Genomic DNA, 21,255 nt, shown 5'->3' with positions numbered 1-21,255 from the left:
TAGCTGGAAAATTTATAATGTCCAATAACGGACCATTTATATTGGGATTATAAATTTACTCATTCAGGACAACTATTTCAGATTTCCTATGGGAATCAACATCTATATCATCTGATGGCCAAGCAGGCATCAATTTTTGATAATGAGACAAAGTCTCTTAGTGCTTTGGCACTGCAGGTGGCTCCAGTTAGCCTACGCAGTGGCCTCCACGGTATGCACTAGCCAGCGTATTGGTAGGTGTGCTAGGTACCAACTGATGAGCCCACCCTAGCACACGAGGGCGAAACGCTGGCAACCAAGAATGAGTTAGCTGGAAAATTTATAATGTCCAATAACGGACCATTTATATCGGTATTATAAATTTACTCATTCAGGACAAATATTTCAGATTTCCTATGGGAATCAACATCTATATCATCATGAGAAGACTCCGTTTCCAATGTTTCGTCTGCTTGCGATTCCATTATGAACAAAATTAGACTCTACGAAACTTGAATAAAAATAACTCCGCGACCATACCGTACCTCAGTATAATAATAAGGCTCGGTAACAATGTGGTTTTTAAAAAAAGTAACAAAGAAGCAGCAATGAAAGATTTAATTCCTCAAAAACTGAAGTAGGGCCAACCTACTATTCCAGCATGTTCGCGATAATGAGGGATACGAGACAGTCAGTCATTTAAAGATAAAATTGTGTTGTGACTTTGCGCCTGATAGTATATGCAGGCCGGCTCACTTAACTGTTCACCTCTTCTCGTAAACATTTTGAGGCACAGTGCCGAACATTGTGTGTGTTGTGCTACTCTTCAGAAGATTGCGCCTTACTTGATATAAGTGACTGACCTTCTACTTCTTCTAGATTCTACGATTTAAAATCGCGCAGTGCTAATCCCCATTATCTTATCTTGTTTCTTCAACTGTTTTTGTGAAAGGCTCATCCTTTAATTTCTTCTTTTCCTATGCATTGTTTTTGTATTTTTATTCGGCTGATGGTGACCAGATTGGTGGTCAAAACCGGTACCACTTCCACTTCCGCTTGTGTATGTATGTATGTATGTATGTAAGTTGAGTCCGTCAGCGATCCCGCTGGTGGGATCCTCAACAGCTCTGCCATCAGCTGTCATAGATGGCCTAGGCATCACTGAAGAGGCGTGCTAGGGAAATGAGGAGTGAGGTAGTTTCCCGTTGCTTTCCTCACCGAGCCAGAGTTGTTATTACATATCAGTCTGCCAAGCCCACTGAAATGCATACACCAACCGACCCTATGAGCAACATTTTCACGCCATTCATAGCAGGGACTGGCTGCATAAGGATTGGCATTACTAGCATCGCTCATACCTCAGACACTTTCATATTGTCAAAGCCAAGGATAAGACAGAGACAGATCTATGAATGTAACAAAATTGCTCTAGCCTATACCAGAAGACATAATGCACTGTAAGCACTAGGTCCTGCCAGCACTCCGCTTATAATTAAATAAGAATGTAACACTACATTTCTTATTTACTTGTATTGAATAGGTTGAACTACGTTATTTGTTATTTCAATTTAATTGTTTTAACAGTCAGTCACTGTCATTAATTGTCGTCAGCTGCCTTTGTGGACCCGTGGTAGAGTGTCGGCCTCCGGATCCCAAAATGGCGGGTTCAAACCCGGCAGAGGTAGTCGGATTTTTTTAAGGGCGGAAAGAAGTCCATTCGACACTTCATGTCATTCGATGTCGGCATGTAAAAGACATTTGGTATTTACCCAACAAAATTAATTAAATCTCAGCCATAGACGCCCAAGAGAGATCCGGTTTACTCTGCCATCTAGCGGACCTAGAGTAAAACGGAACGTCGAAATTGATGAGCAGACAGCCAGATGGCGTCAAATCGAAATGTCTGCAAACGGTAGCTGAGGCCATACGATTATTATTATTATTAATTGTCGTCTACAACTTTATTTGTTAGTTGCTCTAAAATAAACACATTTAAGTGCTGATTTCGAATTACATAGTTTAGGGGCCTGATGAGTACTTCGAATTACATATTAACCGTATTTTGAATAAAACAATCAAAATAACACATGAAGGCCTATATTTGAATTCAGGGAATGGCATTTACTTCGAAATATGCGAATTAACCATCTTCGAATTAAAGAGTTCTCACTGTATTTGCATACCCCGTTTTCCATTTCGGGAAAGGATCTATATCAAGAACTCACACCAGCCATCCTAAACACTTAAACCGATGCCTTGTAAATGACGTGATATACATGCAGCATACTTTTTGCTTGTGGCAGGAACAGAGTTCCAACAGAATGGATGGAAAAATAGCTACATTCAGATTACTGTATATCTATATAATAATCTTGACGCAAATAACACCCGCACCCCACTTTTCGAAGAAAATGTTTGATAAAATATATGCATTCACATACATAACATAGCATATATTACAAAGAGTATAATATTCAAAATAGAGGAAGTATTTGTTGAACATTCATATGATGGATAACATCTGACGGTATTATACACATATATAATATATAAAGGAACATGAACTCCATCAAGCTGAGAATGAAGTGGGGAAACCAGAAGACTGACTACACCACACTGACTTGGATATAAAACTGTTTTCTTATGTTAAAATATAATTATAAAAACTGTACTTATCTTACTGGCACAGCCTAACATTAGAAAGACTCATTTTTGTGAAGGTCTATTTGTATTATTCCTAAACTGTACTGGCCTGTGGAGTGGGAATCAACACACACATCACAGCTGAATTCAAGGCCATGAATAAACCAAGATTTCTCGAGCTTTAACTATGTTTTCCAATTAGTGGTTTGTGGTCTCTTGTTGCTTAGCTTATATAATCATGGCTTAATAAATTAAGTTTTGGTCACTATTTCAGTCGTGACAGACTGTGTGGAAATAGAGCATCTTTGTAACTTCAGTTGAATAAGGGAGATAGGAGAGGTTAAGACAGAAACTTAAAATCGTCGGTTTTGCAAATTAGATTGAGGGCAGTAGAGGTGGCACACGAGTTAATAGTTCTGTTAACTGATTTTAAGACAAGTCTGCACTGATTTAAACAAATGATGCAGCATTCGGGACTATGTTGACACAGTTAATGCATTTTAACCAGAATATGAGGAACTTGATCTGGAAGGAAGTGTAAAAAGATGATGTATTAAGATATATTATTGCCTCATACTGCCATATGTGGCAGAAAACTGGCTATTGACAAAAGGACAAGAGAGTAAAATCTAGACCAGTGAGACAAAATTTTTAAGATGTATAACAAGTGAAATGTTTTACAACAGAATGGAGAGAAATAAACCGAGATGGTTTGGGTATGTTAAGATGAAAGAGGGTAGGGTACTGAAGTGATGATGAAGGCTAAAATGGAAGGAAAGAGAAAAAGAGGTAGACCCAGACTGCCGGGCTGAGTGGCTCAGACAGTTGAGACTTGGCCTTCAGACCCCAACTCGGCAGGTTTAATCCTGGCTCAGTACGGTGGTATTTGAAGGTGCTCAAATACGTCAGCGTCATGTTGGTAGATTTACTGGCACTTAAAAGAACTCCTGCAGGACTAAATTCCATCACCTCGGCGTCTCCGAAAACCGTAAAAGTAGTTGGTGGGACATAAAGTCAATAACATTAGATCCAGACTAAGGTGTTGCACTTGATCAAGAACGACATAATAAGAAGGAACCTGGATTGGAACACAGTTACGGAGGAGCAATAGTAGTTGGATAAAGGAAGGTGGAAAGGTGCCATTAACATTCGGATTCGGCAGGAACTGGAAAAAGAATGATGATGATAATGGTATCCACTACATGAGCCCCATTACAATGTTGTGTCCCAGCTCTCCAACCAAAATGAATTAGGTGTTAACATACGCTAACTAGATGTTCTACTACAGAATCACTTACATCATATCTGTTCTTTTCCATCTCATAGGCTACTTTCATGGCATCCTCGGGAGTCTCACACACAAGTGCATTGTTAGTTGCGAACAGCACTGCTCGCTTGATGTCTGGGGGATTATAGTGCAGTACATCAAACAGCAGACGAACATTTTTTGGTTCTTTGATAGACCTGTAATCAGTTACAAAAATGTAGTAATATACTGTACTTACTCACGTATTTGACCCCCTTTTCCCCTGCTTTTACAGCCAAAAATGTAAGGGGGGGGGGGTCCAATATTCGACAACCTCAAATTCTGTGCAGTGAACACATGACTTCTAGGCTATAAATTGTTCATGTAAACATTCTACATTATTCTTTAACAAACCTATGAATGTATTTGAGTTATACTGGCTATTTTTGTTGGAAGGCAGTATTTCTAAAAGTAAAAAGACAAATGTTGAATACCACTTTTAAGCCTACATATGAAGTAAATATAGTCAGTTTTAGTTACTCATATCGCATCATTCGTTCCAACTCATTAATTCTTCTGATGAGGTTGACATCAGGAAGGGCATACGGTCGTAAAAACTCACTACGAAGATTCGTCTTTCTTCATACTCGACCCCATAGATAAAAGGGATAAGGGTATCGTATTATTATATTATGTAATATTGATACAAAAGAACTTAATGGCCAGTCATTTGTCTCTGTCAGTTGAGCAATAGGCCTATCATACAGTAAATCCGATCAGAGCTTTCATTTGAATTATCATTTTGTGCCGCCAACTTCCCTGCTAACGGCGTGTCGTCATTCCAAATGACGTTATCTTCCCTAACATCTCGTCAGCCATGCACTGCAATCGAGAGCATACAAGGTCCAGTCTTTTTGAAACTTTTAAAAATAAGTTTCGTTCCTGCCTATAGAGTCCAAACAGTAAGAATCTATTTCCAAATGGTTTCTGGAGATGGTCTCTGATATTCCCAGTTGGTGTATGTGTAGCAGAAGCCACTCCTTCCAAATAAAGCCGTGCTGTAGAAAGTGTGCCAAACCACCAGGTGATAACTAGCATTTGTTATGGGTTGTACTTCTGAATGTAATACATAGTGACTGGAAGCATTCTTTGAATGACAGCAGCTGTTGAAAGCCAGACCATTATTTTAAAGTATATTTTATGCTTGCTTTTGATGGCAGGACCTAGTGTTTACAGTGCACTATGTCTTCTGGTATGGGCTAGAGCAATTTTGTTACTTTCATTGACCTGTCTCAGCTTTATCCTTGGCTTTGACAAAATGAGTGACTGAGTTATGAGTGATGCTATTAATTCCATTCCATCTGCAGCCAGTCCCTGCTATGAATGGTGTGAAAATATTGCTCATAGGGTCGGTTGATGCATGCATTTCAGTGGGCTTGGCAGACTGATATTTAAAAGCAACTTCTGGCTCGGTGAGGAAAGCAACGGGAAACTACCTCACTTTTCATTTCCCTAGTACACCTCTTCAGTGACGCCTAGGCCATCTATGCCAGCTGATGGTGGAGCTGTTGAGGATCCAACCAGCCTTCGGGCTGAGGACTAAACATACATACATACATACATACATACATACATACATATTTCATGCTTGTTCTCTACATTTATCCCATTAGGATTTACCTAAACAGCTGTAAGTGAGATAAGAGAGGCTGCATTGTTTAGGTTAGGTATGCTATCAAGTGCCCGGATAGTGTCAGAAGTTCTACAACGGAAAGAATCAAAATAAATAACTGGAAAGTTTGCTGCATTTATGGATAACGACAGGAGTGGCAGTAATGCGTTTTAGTATCATAATGTTTAATTTTGTATGTTCATTGTCTCCATTTTTTAATAACACATATTTTGTTTAGCGTATCCGAAAATCGTTGAAAGAGGGGTTGTAAAATCAATATTATTATTGTTGTTATTATTATTTGTTAGGTACGTTGACGAGTAAAACAATCATTATGATAGGGTTGTTTCATCATGTTTTAAACTTACTTCTCTCCAAAAAATACATATATTGGTCCAAGTAACGAGTTATTACATAACTTTGTTAATGATCTCACCTGCTATATTAATAGCCAACAAATGTGAATGTTACTAAACTAAACTCGTTTCCTCATTCCGAGGTGGTGCAGCTCTCTTTAGACACACCCCCAATGGAGGGGAGTTATATGTACCATTTTTACCGCATATCAACCTTCCTGCCATTCGTACATTTCTAGCAGTACGTTACCGGGAAGCAAACTCAGGCTCCCAAGAACAACAGCTAATTGTGCTAACCATTACGCTGGCGGACATTCTTAACTACAAAACACAGAGACATAGCATGACTGATGCGTGCTTGCAATGCCCGGGTCAGACACAAAACTATTCAACGACTTGTGTGAGATCATCAGAGCAGCAGTAGGCCTACGCTACAGAGGCAGACTTTTCTTAACTACGAAACACAGAATAACTGCATGACTTTAACGCATGTTTTCTTCACTGCGTGGGTCGTATCGACGAAACTATTCACAAATATGTGTGATGTCATCAGAGCTGCAGTAAGGCTTGTTTGTACCCGCTTCAGAGAGGTATTGTTGTTGTTCTCTGACGAATTACGTTGGGGGTCTTGTAAGCAAGATTTTTTTTTTTCATTTTCTTTGTCTCGAAAAGCCAGGGGTGTCTAATACATGAGTAAACACGGTACTTAAATCACTTTTATGCACATAAGAATGCATTCCTTGAAACTACTCAAAGTTTTATAAAAATTTTAAAAAAATCACCATGGAAGAATTAGTCAATGCAGTTCTTAAGTAAGCAATAAAAATACAAAAATTCCAACAAATTCCCACAGCTCTGATGGACCTCGGGCTAACAAGCGACCTTTGTTCAACCTGAAGGCCTCTAGTTCACAATGTGACACATCGTTGTTGATAAATCTAACCATAATAGGTGATGTTTATTCCTGCACTGACTTGTATAATCTTTTTTCATGAATTATTAAGAAAAGAATATTTATTAGGACAATTTCTCTATGGAATATTGTACAAGTGTTTCCTTGACGACTGCTTTCTATTGTAGAAATAATTTATATATTTTCTCTTGAGTTATTTGTTTGTTTTAATCTTGTCAATCTTATGTTAATTTTAAGGACACTTCCTCTAAAGCATTACTTTGTCAATTTTATATATTTTTCATCTAAACAGTGTTATGTGGCTGAAGACGTTGATAATATACGAAACATGTACCACTTTTGACCATTAAAAATTGCCTTAAGCAATCATTGTATCAACTAGGTGGAAAAAAAAATACTTAATTGTGAATTTTTTGTATAATCTCATTAAAAACTACTTAAAATAGTATGCTGGTAAGATTTAAATTGTCAGTGCACTTTCTGTTAATTATTCTTTTTAAAAAAATCGTACGGGTTTTGAGAACATAAACATTCTCATTTAATTACTTATCTGTCTTCTTTCAAGTGGCGAAGTTAGGACGCACGGCCCTCTCATACACTTACACTTAGTGGAATTACATAATGCTAACATACACGCTATCACTTTCACTCGCTGGGCTGAGTGGCTCAGGCGGTTAAGGCACTAGCCTTCTGACCCAAACTAGGTAGATTCGATCCTGGCTCAGTCCAGTGGTATTTGAAGGTGCTCAAATACGTCAGCCTCGTGTCGGTAGATTTACTGGCACGTAAAAGAACTCCTGCGGGACTAAATTCCAGCACCTCGGCGTCTCCGAAAACCGTAAAATAGTAGTTAGTGGGACTAAAGCAAATAACTAGCTAATTGTTTTACGTCGCACCGACACAGATAGGTCTTATGGCTAAAAGCAAATAACATTATTATTATATTTATTATTCACTTTCACTCACATTTGTAAAAGAGTTAAAATAACATACTGTACATTAAGTAATATGAAATAATATTGCACGCACTCTCTCTCTCTCTCTCTCTCTCACTCACTCACTCACTCATTCTCTCTCTCAGAGCTAGTGCACACGCCAGTCAGTAGCCTTCAGCAGGTAACCTCGACAAGATCTCTTGAATTTAGTTAATGAGTCACTCACTGTCCCTGACATTGACTGGTAAGGAATACCAAAGTCTGGATGAATGGTCAAGAGGAATTACAAGAGTAGATCCAGCGAAAGAATTACAGTAATGAAATTAGGAGAGAAAGTGAAATTTAGAGGAAATGTACTGAGGTGAGTTGCTATGCAGAAGTTAATGTATTAATACAAATACGTGATATTTACATCTTTTGTCAGGTTTTAGCCAGTGAAGTTCTTGATAGTAAAGAGTTATATGCACATCACAGATCAAGTTAACAATGAATCTGAGGCAAAAGTTGAAAGCTCACTGCAGTTTCATCGTTTGTTCCTTTGTTGCGTCAACAAGGATTACGTCACAGTAGTTGAGGATAGGAAAATATAAAGTCTGCAATAGTCTTTGTTGCATGTCTGATTGTAAGACATCTTTTTTGTTTCTTTTCAATGGACGAAGATAAGCAAAAACTTAGACTTATTTTTGGTGTGTTCCGTCCAATTTAGAGTTTCTGTCATAGTTATGTCAAGGTTTCTCATTGCTGTACTGTAAGGAATGATTTTATCATTTATTAGCAGAGGTAGTCAATTAAACTGTAGTACTGAAAAGGCGAGTCTTATACTTCAATTTAGATACTACATTCAATACGGAACTTGATATATGAATTTAATTTCTTGCAATTCTCTTCATCAGTGATTATACAAACTTATTTTAATAGTCAAAGTCTAACTTAAAACAGAGATTTTATATAGTGGATTTTTCTGTAACTCTCTAGAGCTCAAGGTATGTTATTCTGGACTATTACCGTGTGTTATACAATATTGCACTGGATTTATATATCATATATACAGGTAATATTAAGTTATATACTATTAATTAGGCGTTCTTACCTTCAATAAACTCATATTAATATACATACAGCAGATGTTTCATGACATGACCTCGCAAATAATACGGTCACAATTTATACCAAATACAGTCCGTACAGAACAACGTAAATAATACTAATAGATGTAAACAACTTCATAGCCACACCTCAGTAGTAGTAGTAGTAGTAGTAGTAGTAGTAGTAGTAGTAGTAGTAGTAGTAGTAGTAGTGGTAGTGGTAGTAGTAGTAGTAGTAGTAGTAGTAGTAGTAGTAGTAGTAGTAGTAGTAGTAGTAGTAGTAGTAGTAGTAGGAGTAGCAGTAGCAGTAGTAGTAGTAGTAGTAGTAGTCAATTTCCATTTCCATTATTTACCCATGGGTTAGAGAATGGTTTCAAAGTTATACTAGTCTATTACACTTGGATCAACCTTTCAGTGTACCAGTACTTGTTATTTTATAATCCCCAGCAGAAAAGGATTTCATATTTGTTCTCTCGTGTTTTTTACACCTTTTAACTTTTTCTCTCATCTTTAGAAATGGTAGATAGGCCTATAGTTTTTCATTGTACCCGATGTAACAAGCCTTCATGTCAGAAAACATTGTATCTAGTGTTTCCATATCCCAGTTTGATAGTTTTTATTTGTGTATCCATTAGTACATTTTCTTGCTCAACACGTTCTTCTTGCTTGTCCCCTGCAGAAATGTCTTAACGAGGTTTCAGTGTAATTACATCAATGAATACAACAAAGTAACAATTTTCATTTGTTTAGTCTAATTCTAAAGAACTATTATATCACAATTCATAGCATCAATGAATAAACAGTTATTATTGGTACAACAGGAAACTACTATCATATAAAAAAGTCAAGATGATGTTAAATAAGATTACTTCTTAAATATACTCAAGATCTTTAAATCTTATCTTTTTCACCTTTCTTTCTTTCTTTCTCTCTTGAATGATTACAGCTGAAACTGGTTAGGACGTCCCTCTCTAGTGTGATTCCCTGGTTATTACGTCATTATTCCTAAGTCCCAGTTCATGTCCTATTAAATACATGCTAAAGAAACCTGGATAGCACATTTATGTCACTCTTTAGTACGTTCGTAACTCCACCATAAGAAATTTAAATTAGCGTTCCGGGCCAAGTTGCAAGCACAACACTCCAGCCACAGTTGGCGTGGGGAAGGATTTGGCAGAGAACTTAATTTCACGGCCGCAGACTACCCGGACAACATAGCGTGCTAGCGTGTCGGCCTACAGCTAGTTGCCTTGGCTACAGGTAGTGTCAGTCCCAAGCCAGTCTTTGCTGTGGTTGTTAGGATGGCGCAACAGTACCTCGCCTAAGTATTGTTTCTTAATCTCAGTGCTTAATTTTCATTCGTAAGCGAACTGTGTAACGTATGTAAATTAGGCCTACTGACGTACGTATAAAGCTGATGTGCAGTGCTTAACTTAACGTTAGTAAATGAATTAGGCCTATTGTACTTAAACATAGGACTAGTGGTTTGCAGGACCTTTTAAGTTATGAAGAAGAAGAAAGCTAGACAGTTCACCAATGAGGAAAAATTGAAGTTTATCGAGAAAGTGGATGCTAATCCACACATGAAACGTGTTCACTTTGCCCGGATATTGGACATTCCTACGACAACTTTAAATACAATAGTAAGCAACCGCAAGAAGGCTGAGGATGCTTGTCTGGCAGAAGGAAGCAGTCAAATTAAATGTGTCCGTAAAAGCCAGTTTCTAGCTATAGAAGATGTGCTGGTGAACTGGTTTAAACAAGCTCGGGCTTCTAATATTCCTAATGATAGAACATTGATTCAGGCCAAGGCATCACATTTAACTGACAAAATGGGATTCGAAAACTTCAAGGCGTCTACTGGATGGCTTTAAGGTTTTAAAAAAAGGAATAAACTTTTATATAAATCCGTCCACGGGTTGGCCGCCAGTGTCAATATTGATACTGTTCAGACTTGAGAGATACGACACTGCCCAAAAGACTATAGCCCTTATGATGTTTTTAATGCAAATGAAGCTGGGCTATTTTTCCAGAGCGGTAAGGAGAAATTGATGCCACTTGTAATAGGGACGTGGAAGAATCTGCGCAGTTTTAAGAATGTGCGTACCTTTCCATGCCAGTACACGGTAAATATCAATGCTTGGATGACATCATCGATTTTTGAGAACTTCTTGCGATCACTTGTTGCCAGAATGGGAGTGCGGCAGAGGAAAATCGTGTTGTTCATTGACCGCTGTGTTGCGCACCCAGTTGACACATCTTATGTGAGAATAGTACGTGCAGTGTTTCTTCCCACGAATTGTACAAGCCATCTCCAACTGCTGAACCACGGCATCATCCGGTGTGTGAAGCAGAAATATAGAAAGTTTCTCGTGCAGAAGAGATTGGCATTCCTGGAAACAGTTTCATGTAAAATTACAATTCTGGATGCTATGCATTTCTTAAAATCTGCTTGGACATCAGTAAACGAAACCACAGTTCAAAACTGTTTCTGCAAAGGGAGCTTTGTTTGTTCAGCAACTGATGACGTTTCAATGGAAATAACGGAAAGCCTTGATGATCTGAATAAAGCATGTGACCAGCTTGGAACAGATGAAAACGTGAATTTTGCTGCTTATGTTGAATGTGATGACGATGTTGCAACCTGCGAAGTGCAGACAGTAGCCGAAATTCATGAACAGCTGACGACTGACAAAGACAGTAACAAGCTAGAACCCGAGGATGAAAATGAAACCGATGAGATCTGCACAGCAATACCAACGCATTCAGCAGCAGTAGAAGCTATGGACATGGTGTGGCGTTATGCGTCAAGTTCTGTCGTGGATGACAATGTAATGGATTGCATTACCAAACTTGATACTGTTGTATATATATTTCTTACATGCAAGTGATGATATGTAGGTTACTCTGAGTATTTTTAAACATGTGTTGCTTTATTCTGAATCAAATTCTTGACAATTTTTGTACACTTGAAATTTTTTATGCAAATACGGACGTATAGTTTGCATTTCTAAGAAAGTTTTTCCTTGACGTTTTACTATGTTGGTGTTCTTAAAATGTATTATTTCTTTATTCATTAGCGTATTTTTTTCTTTTTTTAAGCACGTTTCCTCTTTATGGCTTTTTTTCCTCGGTCCCCCAAAAAACGTCCTAACCAGTTTTGACTGTATATGATAGTTTATATAATGGATTTTCATCTGTGATTTTTTTCTTTTAAACTCAAATTGAAATTACTTGTCTGTACAAGATAAATTTCTAAATTACCAAAATGTTGATGAATTTACCTTTTTGGGCCAAATGTATGAATTCCAGCTAGTCTATTAGCTGAGAGGTGGTAGCCCCACCAATGGTCTTACTTCCTTCAGGCTAGCAACCCGTCGGAAGGACATTTGATTGCTTCCAAGTCTTGCAAAAAGAAAAATGCAAGACCATAACGGGACACATGGCCCAATACTTGGAAGGAAGATGATGATGATGATGATGATGATGATGATGATGATCAATATTACTGTCTGTCAAGTTATGATTATTTTCTACCATGTGTTCTTACGTTTAACAGCATTAACATGTTCCTTCAATCTTATAACCACTTCTTCTTGATTTTCCAGTGTATTGTTGCTTACATGTTTGGCATGTCAATTTGTAAATACCAGACTTAGGCTATTATACATACTTTTATTCTCAATGTCATTTGAATTAAAAATTATCTTAGTAGTATTATTAATAGTTCTATAGGACATATTAATGTTCCTTTGCTTGAAAATTTTAGTCAGTTGATAAGAATGCTTTTTTTCTAAAAGTCAAATTTCTTTTTCTCCATTCGATCTTTAAATAAAGTTGTCTTAGGTTAATTTTCCACTTTATTTATCACCCTATTAATAAATTTTCTGGAGTATCCATATATTTATTTATTTGTTTATTTATTTTATTTGTTTGTTTATCTATTTATTTATTTGTCATCATTCTTTTTAGACATTGGCATATTCATAGCTCTATTAAATTGTAAAATGTTGCCTTTTTATGTTGACCTGGGGCCTATTCCACGAACGAACTTTGCAACTTTTCACTTTGCCTTTGCACTTTTCAGTTCAGATTTTGTTCCGCCATCACTTTTCAGATTTAGCTTGCAAAGTGAAAAGTGAAAAGTTAGGAATCTTTTCACTTTACAAGCCTGTTATGTTCCACCATTGGTACAGAAATGCAAAGTGCAAAGAAATAAAGTGAAAAGTTTTCATAAATCTTGCAAAGAGATGATTCCCTTTTCATATGTTAAATAAACAAGTATCTACATTAGTTTCTCGGCGGAGAATTTGGTTTAGTGATATAAACACGTTACGACGTGAGCTTTTGTTAGCATCAAGTGAGGAACAGTGATGAATCCAATAATAGAACGTACAAAAAAATGATTAATTTTCATAACCTCACTTCGACGTAATAACGCGAGTGATTTCGTATTAACCCAACACAGGCTAACTATATTATATTGAAATGATCGGTCATTTATTGAAACGTGCAACAAAAAGAAGTCAATTCCTTTCCGAAAAAGAACAAATTCGTATATGCTTAAATTGGTTAGTAAATGGTGCCCAGCTGCACGGTGTAGCAGCAATGCATGGGACATCAAAATTAATTATTTGCGAACTGTTACCAAAGTCGGAGATGTTATAGTAAATGTAATATTTCCTAACAGTACGTTGGCCTGATAATCCACATAATATAGCGACGGGATTTCTAATGAAGGGTGAATTTCCTTCTGTGTGTGGATGTGTTGACGGTACTCTCGTTGACATTGATGTGTGTCATCACTTGAGAGGTTATGTTTAAAGTTGTCAAAAAAGTATGTCACGTTTCTCCGTGACAACTTCCAGCACAGCCAGCTTCTTGTAATAACCTTTCTTTCCCATGATAAAAACTTTAATGGCACGACAATTATACCGCCAAGTTCGCCGCGAAAAGTAAAGCATTAAAATCAGAGTGTTAGGCCTATAAAGTTTGCTCATGGAATAAACTCGATCGGATCACTCATTCACAAAGACTTTTCACTTTGCGAAGAAATTGAAAAGTACAACCTAGTTCATGGTGGAACAGAAAGACTTTGCACTTTGCAAGAATTGAAAAGTGAAAAGTGCAAAGTTGAAAAGTTGCAAAGTTCGTTCGTGGAACAGGCCCCTGGACGATTTGAGTCATTTCTAATAAAAGTATCTGTTTCAGTAGGCTTTCTGAACACTTGAAAATCAAAATGACCTTTATTTCTGGTAACTGTTACATCCAAATAACTTCAAGTCCCATTATTCTCAGACTCCATTACAAAATGAACATGTTTATCCAAAGTAGGTATTTAAATATTCTAATAATCCATCAGGTTTCATCTCCTGTTCATCGATAATAACAAAGATATCAACATGTACGATGCTATACTCTGCATGGCTTTACTTCTAAATCGTCGTTTCGCAATACAAATGGACATCACCTTACTTCTGTTGCCGGCACGCTACTGCTGTGGGAACAGCTGATGCAATACGATCGCAGTAAAAGCCCTCATTAAATGTAATATGGTATTCAGAAAAGCTAATGTATAGGGATTGAAAACAAATTCACTTACTAACAATATCCGACACAAATAAAAGAATGCATTATTAAGAATAAAAGAGAATGAGGAAGTAACATCACTCACCACAAATGGCTGGCAAAGAAAGGAGGTTATGGCCTACAAAGAGAACAATCCACTAATCTCCAAGTCACCTTCTTGCCACTTGTCTTTCCCAAACTACACTGAGATGTGCTAAACGCACACGAACTGTCACAAGTGAACTATGTAGTGCAAGTGGAAAGTGTTTTTTTTGTTTTTTAGACTTTATTTGTGAAGTACAATATGATGTTTTATTTATATTGACCTAACCTGTACTGTTATTTGTAGAGCATAAGATAACGTAATGACCTAACCTGTACTGTGTAAGATTGGTGACGTGCATTTGTAAATAGTAGAATTCTGTTCTATATTTCCTGGAAGGATCCAGAAAGTCACATGAATTATGGAACAGGGTGTGTTGTTTTGTGGGCAATGTATTCTAGAAAATATTTCTGACTCTTCTGGAAATACGACATTCGCGATCAGGCGTAATCTAGAATGTTAGTCAAAGTTCGCGATCGAAAGTAAGGTTGTGATTGGTGAGTCTAGGTGGCGATAGGGAACTCGTGCACGCTGATTAGCTGCCTCCAAGGCCGGAAATTCCTATATATAGTGAGCATGGCAGTGTTCAAATTAATTCTGTATCCTGAATTCTGTCGTTCTTGGTATATCTGTCTGCGAGAATCCTATCTAGTTGACGTCTCCCGGTTTCCGGGATGGCACTCTCCTCAGGTAAGCACTCTTGAATTCCGTTTCTGCTAAAATTTCCGTAATGTTCAGATTTGCTTTTCATACAGGAGTCTGCCCTAACCTCGCCTAGATTCACCAAATTAGTTACTTATGACGCCTTAGTTTTTCGGCTGGGCTTACCTGCTCGATTCCGAGGCATTCCCATTTCTTGTTTCACTAAAATATGTAGAATGTAGTTTCATATTATTTCCCTTGGGGTTTGCCTCTCGTAGTTCTGTATCACTTTAGGTACGCTAGGTTTTGGATAACCTTTTTCACATCACTGTAAATTGCACTGTACAACTGCATTGGTAACTATATGTATAGTTGATTTGAAATCTGAATTTATACTGCTACGAAATAAGCTATGTATATCACTGAACTTATAGCTCGTAACTTGGAATTGTATTTGGAATGTATTTGTAAAATTATTTTGTAAATGATATTTTTCAAATCCCAAGGATCACGGCGATTTATTTTCGGAATCCGCTATCTAAGCAATGCCCATGCCTTTGGTAGGTTCCCAGCCTTTTCATCTTCCTGGTTTGTTGTTCACTAGTTGGCCCTACTGATATTTACGTACATGTTTTTGTTGGAAATTCGCGTAATGCCAGCTAATGTTTTTCCGAGTGTGTAGTGATCTCTGATATTGTGCTCTTACCTTCCCCTTTTAACTGTGTTTGTGCCTTGTTTTGGTGTTACCACTGTTGTAGAGGTAACACAAACCAAGTTCACTAACCAATACATGGACGTAAATAAAACTATAGCTATTTTTATACAATGAACTACTAAACCTGTAGTGTGCTAACTTACGCTATGCTAAATTGTAAACTACGCTATACTGTGCTACTGTATACTAGAGAGATAAAGACTAATATGAAAAACACTCAGTACCGAAGAAAAATGCAAAAGATCACTAACTATACCAAATACCATACACGCTCAGCGAGATAGGTCAACCACAAGGTGAATGTAAATATTAGAGTTGGCAACTAGGTTTTGAGATCGCATTCTGCTGATATAAGTTGATGTGAATGGCAGCTTGGGATTGGTTGGATGTCTATGTTGCAGGACATAACCACCAGACAGAGCCAACATCGGCCAAAACGTCAAGGTAGAAGTAAAGCTGCGTGGAGTATACATTGTCTATTTCTTATTTAAAATATGGTTTCCATGACATAAGAGCATTCCAATGGGGATTACAAAAGTATATAAATGTGACAATCACTTGATCAAATTTCTGAACAAATGTATCCAATTTTCCTGCTATTGAGAAAGCTCAGGTTGAGCATCTAATGAGAATTATCAAACAAAACAACACATCAATGCATGAGACTTACCGCAATCTCTCTTTCAGAGGCTTTGCCTGAATATAGTCCAATGGCAGGAATGTTTCAGGTTCCAACATCTGCTCCTTGAGATACTGAATGCACTGCCTAGCTGTCTTCTCGGTGTCCACAACAATGGCTTCCATGTACTTCCCCAGGACTTTGGTGATAGCAACATTGTAACGCTTGTGAACAGGCTGACACATGTTGATCATACGGTCAAACTGCAAAAATAGTATCAACACTGTTTCTAAAATGTTCCAACTACAGAATATGAAATATATAGTCTATCTATCCATACAAAACTACCAACCAACAAATTAGAGCCTAAAAATTTGCTCTACTGTGATTACTTAATCTACACTAATACTGTATATCTATGAATACTCCAAGCATATTACTTTTTCAAAATCTAGCAGCAAAAAACTGCGGTGCGGTTATTATTTGAGTCAAGGTTGGTACAAAGTTCCTGACACACAGAAATCTGGAAGTTAGTATTTTTCCCGCCCACTCTATCCGCAACTCCGTTCGCACCACAAATGATAAGCGTGTTGTGAATATATTGCATTCGTGTGGCATTAGTTAGCTCCACTCTAATGAAGAGGCAGAGCAAACAGAGCAAATTAGTAATAAAGCTGTGGCAAGAGGGTACAACGCAGAAGAGAGTTGTGGTACGTAACTGGAGGAAAAATAAAACTTGTGTTGAAATGACAAACGGTAACCATGGAACATTTTGCGAACAAAAAGCAAAGAATGTGAAAACAGAATATGCAAATTTGTGACTGAAGAGGGACAGTCTGAATGTATGGTCAAAAGTGATTTGTGTATTTTTTTTTTTTTTTTAAAGCCATACCAATAGCCATAGCATGAGAGTTAAAAATTACAGGTTGTAAAGCTAGGCATGGATAGCTCATGCGTGTTTTTGAAACAAAACAACTTCAGTTTTTGCAGCCAAACTAGCATTGTGCAAACATCTTCCAGCTAGTTATGAAGAAAAGATTATGAATTTCCACAAATTTGTTCTTAGTTTGTACAGAAAAATTTGCATTTACTATCGCAAATTGGTCGTGTAGACCAGACTATACCGTAACATGACATCTGATAGGAAATAAAACCCACAACTAGTAGCGTTTAATTCAAAGACTAGAATTTAATACTTACCGGTACTATTTCTCATACACTACACAAACGTACATCAGTTTGCATTCTCTCTACTCTTGCTAACTCTGTCACTTACAAACTAACACAATCACTCAAGCTACTGTCACTTTCTATTACAGTTCCACAATTACACTTGCTGTACACTAACACAGCCACATAGTTCAAAACTAGAGCACAGTCTCTCAATTCTGGATGTGGTACACTGTCTGTATACCACAACGACCATTGGTACCCATCCCACTCACAACAGCCTTCATTCACTGTCCCTTGCTGATCTGATCTCTCGTCTCAAAGCCTCCCACGCTGCATCACAGATGCAATGCTCTCTTTCAGCAGCTGGACACTAGAAACTGAACTCCTTGATGACAGACAGAACAGAAACTCGGCTCCAGAGATGAAACACTCCCTTCACATGCAAACGGGCTCTCACTCAAACGGCCTGTCTTGAATAGGGAGGCTGGCTCTTTGAGATTCTTTCCGAAAGAAGTTTTTAGAGTTCTCTCGATTTGGAATGATCTGGGTTTACCTTCTAGGTTTTCTCGTGCCACCAGGAGGGCTCAAGTGAGAGGACAGAGCGATGACAGAGAAGGCTGGCCTCGTTCTTCTTGCGACCCTGGCAAGGTCTAGTGAATAAAATGGCAGGTGTAACGTCACAATACGAACGAAGACTACAAGAATCAAAGAACTGTTTAACCACCTAATCGATACCTTCATCAGGACATAATTCTAAATGCCAATGCTTTAGAAGAAAATGTTTTGTTTTTAAGTCTTTCCTATTTCTCTATCAGTTGCAGATCGTGTTACAAACTATCCAATTGCCTATTTCATGGACAACTGTCAAATAAACTTCAAAGCACATCCTAACATTGAGTTGCAAGAGCATTTTAAATCTGACGAGGAATCCACCTTGTTGTTGTTTGAGTCATCAGTCCATAGACTGGTTTGATGCAACTCTCCATGCCACCCTATCCTGTGCTAACCTTTTCATTTCTACGTAACTATTGCATCCTACATCTGCTCTAATCTGCTTGTCATATTCATACCTTGGTCTACCCCTACCGTTCTTACCACCTACACTTCCTTCAAAAACCAACTGAACAAGTCCTGGGTGTCTTAAGATGTGTCCTATCATTCTATCTTCTTCTTCTCGTCAAATTTAGCCAAATCGATCTCCTCTCACCAATTCGATTCAGTATCTCTTCATTCGTGATTCGATCTATCCATCTCACCTTCAGCATTCTTCTGTAACACCACATTTCAAAAGCTTCTATTCTCTTTCTTTCTGAGCTAGTTATCGTCCATGTTTCACTTCCATACAATGCCACGCTCCACACGAAAGTCTTCAAAAACATCTTTCTAATTCCGATATCAATGTTTGAAGTGAGCAAATTTCTTTTCTTAAGAAAGCTCTTCCTTGCTTGTGCTAGTCTGCATTTTATGTCCTCTTTACTTCTGCCATCGTTAGTTATTTTACTACCCAAGTAACAATATTCATCTACTTCCCTTAAGACTTCATTTCCTAATCTAATATTTCCTACATCAATTGCCTTTGTTCGACTGCACGCCATTACTTTTGTTTTGGACTTATTTATTTTCATCTTGTACTCCTTACCCAAGACTTCATCCATACCATTCAGCAACTTCTCGAGATCTTCTGCAGTCTCAGATAAAATAACAATATCATCGGCAAATCTCAAGGTTTTGATTTCCTCTCCTTGGACTGTGATTCCCTTTCCAAATTTCTCTTTGATTTCCTTTACTGCCTGTTCTATGTAAACACTGAAAAGGAGAGGGAACAAACTGCAGCCTTGCCTCACTCCTTTCTGGATTGCTGCTTCTTTTTCAAAGCCCTCGATTCTTATCACTGCAGACTGATTTTTATACAGATTGTAGATAATTCTTCGTTCTCGGTATCTGATCCCTATCATCTTCAGAATCATAAATAGCTTGGTCCAATCAACATTATCAAATGCCTTTTCTAGATCTACGAATGCCATGTACGTGGGCTTGTCCTTCTTGATTCGATCCTCTAAGATCAGACGTAAAGTCAGGATTGCTTCACGTGTTCCTACATTTCTTCTGAAGATTGTAACATGGTCACAAGTGATGTGTGGTATTTTTTTGCAAGAGCATTTTTTTTCAAACACGCTTTTGAGCAGAAGCACAACAGAGTCTTTTTACCTTTTTATTTTTTAAATTGGAAGCTGAACAAAAGTTTGAGTAGTATTTTAGACAAGGATAAATTCTTCAGTGCACATTTTAAGGATTCCTCCCCCCTCCAAACCATCCTCATACCACCACCACCACCACCACCACCACCACCACCATTGTCCTTTCCTCATTAGACAAAGTTATAAGATTTTCATGAGAAGAGATCAAAGCTGTTATGAGAACAATATATTGTGTATACTTTCATCCTTTTTTTGTACCTAAGCATAAGTGAATGTGGCTGATGTCTGCAAAGCAAATGAAACATGTAAAAAATAAAGATATCGATTAGGTGGTTAAACAATTCTTTGATCCTTAGATTGTCATATAGATGCGGACATGAAGTGGATAGTCTGTAATAATGAAGATTATAATGCGATGAGTTGCTTCATAATTTTATGACTTATTGTACTGTGGTACAGTAAATAAAGTTTTCGATATAAATACTGTATTTACTTGCGGATTAGATCCCTTACGTCATTCCTCCCCTCCGTATTCACCTACCCCTTTCCTGCTGATCTAATCCGCGCTACGCTCACTCCGTAAGTTGCATTCAATACAGCAAGTTTGTTCCACGCAGCGCAAGGTGAGTCATCGTTTATATTTTCCGGTGCCTCGCTTGTTCTCTATCCGATTACCCGCGTTAATACTATCTTCTTTCCCCAGGTTCATTGGGGTCCCGACTGAACTGAGACTACTTCTGTTTAACACAGAAAGCCTTTCATTCCACCATAGAACAGGTTCAACTTTTTAATCTTGTGCTGGTCTCATCGGACAATTCTTCCCTCTATGCAAAAGTGGAACTTACATCTACAACTTTCTAGAAGCATATACGTAGTTATATATGTCAATCGTGCAACACAGGAGTAACTGCTAACCAAAGACTATCTCATCAAGAGTTTTTACGTGACTTCACAAGATTTTACTTGTCATTGTGAACACTTCTGTTACTTTTATCATTATTCGCAAATACGGTTTTTCACTTTTATCTGTCATTCCACCACCATCCCATCCTTCTAGATCCTCTCTCATTTCTCTACACTATTTTTATCACTATGTCCTTTACTGTTGTAATTTGGCTAGGCTGATGATGGTCCACAGTGGACCGAAACTAGTACCTTTTAATATCATTGTAATGTTTTTTAAAAACATCAAATGATTTTTTAGTATTGAGAAGGTGGAATATTAAAATTTTGTATTTACTTTAAGCATTATGTATTTGAGTATACCCGTGAATAAAACTATCAATATCCTAAAAATCAATCTTTTGAAACAAAATATTTTAAGCAAATGGGAAATAGATGACTTAAACAAATGATTGAGATTCGTCCACATAATAATTACAAAATCTACCATCAGGAGGGACTAGCA

At 37.6% G+C, this 21,255-nt stretch overlaps 1 protein-coding gene across 1 annotated transcript in view; it reads right to left on the bottom strand.

Moving 5' to 3' along the window:
* Positions 1-21,255, bottom strand: part of LOC136883333 (structural maintenance of chromosomes protein 1A) — a 224,974-nt gene that overhangs the window by 97,879 nt on the left and 105,840 nt on the right. The window contains exons 10-11 of the mRNA XM_067155569.2: positions 16,528-16,739; positions 3,921-4,086 (exon numbers count right to left, since the gene is read on the bottom strand). Of these exons, the coding sequence (XP_067011670.2) occupies positions 3,921-4,086; positions 16,528-16,739 (378 nt within the window). The remainder of the gene's footprint in view (positions 1-3,920; positions 4,087-16,527; positions 16,740-21,255) is intronic.

Source organism: Anabrus simplex, chromosome 11 (assembly GCF_040414725.1).
Source record: "Anabrus simplex isolate iqAnaSimp1 chromosome 11, ASM4041472v1, whole genome shotgun sequence".
In the NCBI taxonomy this organism is placed as follows: Eukaryota; Metazoa; Arthropoda; class Insecta; order Orthoptera; family Tettigoniidae; genus Anabrus; species Anabrus simplex.
This window is presented reverse-complemented; position numbering and strand designations above follow the sequence as displayed.